Here is a 720-nt window from a genome sequence, read left to right as displayed (position 1 = left end):
ATGGTTGTGGTGGCCCTGGACCTGCAGTGTATGGTTGCTGTGTCCCTCGACTTGCAGTGTATAGTTGTGGTGGCCATTGACCTGCTGTGTATGGTTGTGGTGGGCCTCGACCTGCTGTGTATGGTTTTAGTGGCCCTGGACCTGCTGTGTATGGTCGTTGTGGTCCTAGATCTACTGTGTATGGTTGTGTTGGCGTTAGACCTACAGTGTATGGTTGTTGTGTCCCTCGACGTGCAGTGTATGGTTGTTGTGTCCCTCGACGTGCAGTGTATGGTTGTGACGGCCCTCGACCAGTTGTGTATCATTGTGGTGGCCCTCGACCTGCTGTGTATGGTTGTGGTGGGCCTCGACCTGCTGTGTATGGTTGTGGTGGCCCTGGACCTGCTGTGTATTGTTGTGGAGGCTCTGGACCTGCTGTGTATGGTTGGGGTTTCCCTGGACCCGCTGTGTATGGTTGTGGTGGCCTTAGATATACAATGTATTGTTGTGGTGGCCCTGGACCTGCTGTATATGGTTGTAGTGGCCCTGGACCTGCTTTGTATGGTTGTGGTGGCCTTGGACCTACAGTGTATGGTAATGATGGCCCTAGACCTACTGTGTATGGTTCTGGTGGTCCTAGACCTAATTTGTATGGTTGTGGTGGCCCTCGACCTGCTGTGTATGGTTGCGGAGGCCCTGGAACTACAGTGTATGGTTGTGGTGGCCCCGGATCTGCTGTGA

The 720-nt window shown here is 53.8% G+C and overlaps 1 protein-coding gene across 1 annotated transcript; it reads left to right on the top strand.

The window, feature by feature from the left end:
* On the top strand, nucleotides 1–720 carry LOC138358539 (uncharacterized). The gene has a single exon (XM_069316519.1). The coding sequence runs from the start codon at nucleotides 1–3 to the stop codon at nucleotides 718–720; it is 720 nt and encodes a 239-aa protein (XP_069172620.1).

The sequence above is a fragment of the Procambarus clarkii genome, chromosome 84 (genome assembly GCF_040958095.1).
Source record: "Procambarus clarkii isolate CNS0578487 chromosome 84, FALCON_Pclarkii_2.0, whole genome shotgun sequence".
NCBI lineage: Eukaryota > Metazoa > Arthropoda > Malacostraca > Decapoda > Cambaridae > Procambarus > Procambarus clarkii.
The sequence above is the reverse complement of the archived record's forward strand: the minus strand, read 5'-3'. Positions and strand labels throughout refer to the sequence as shown.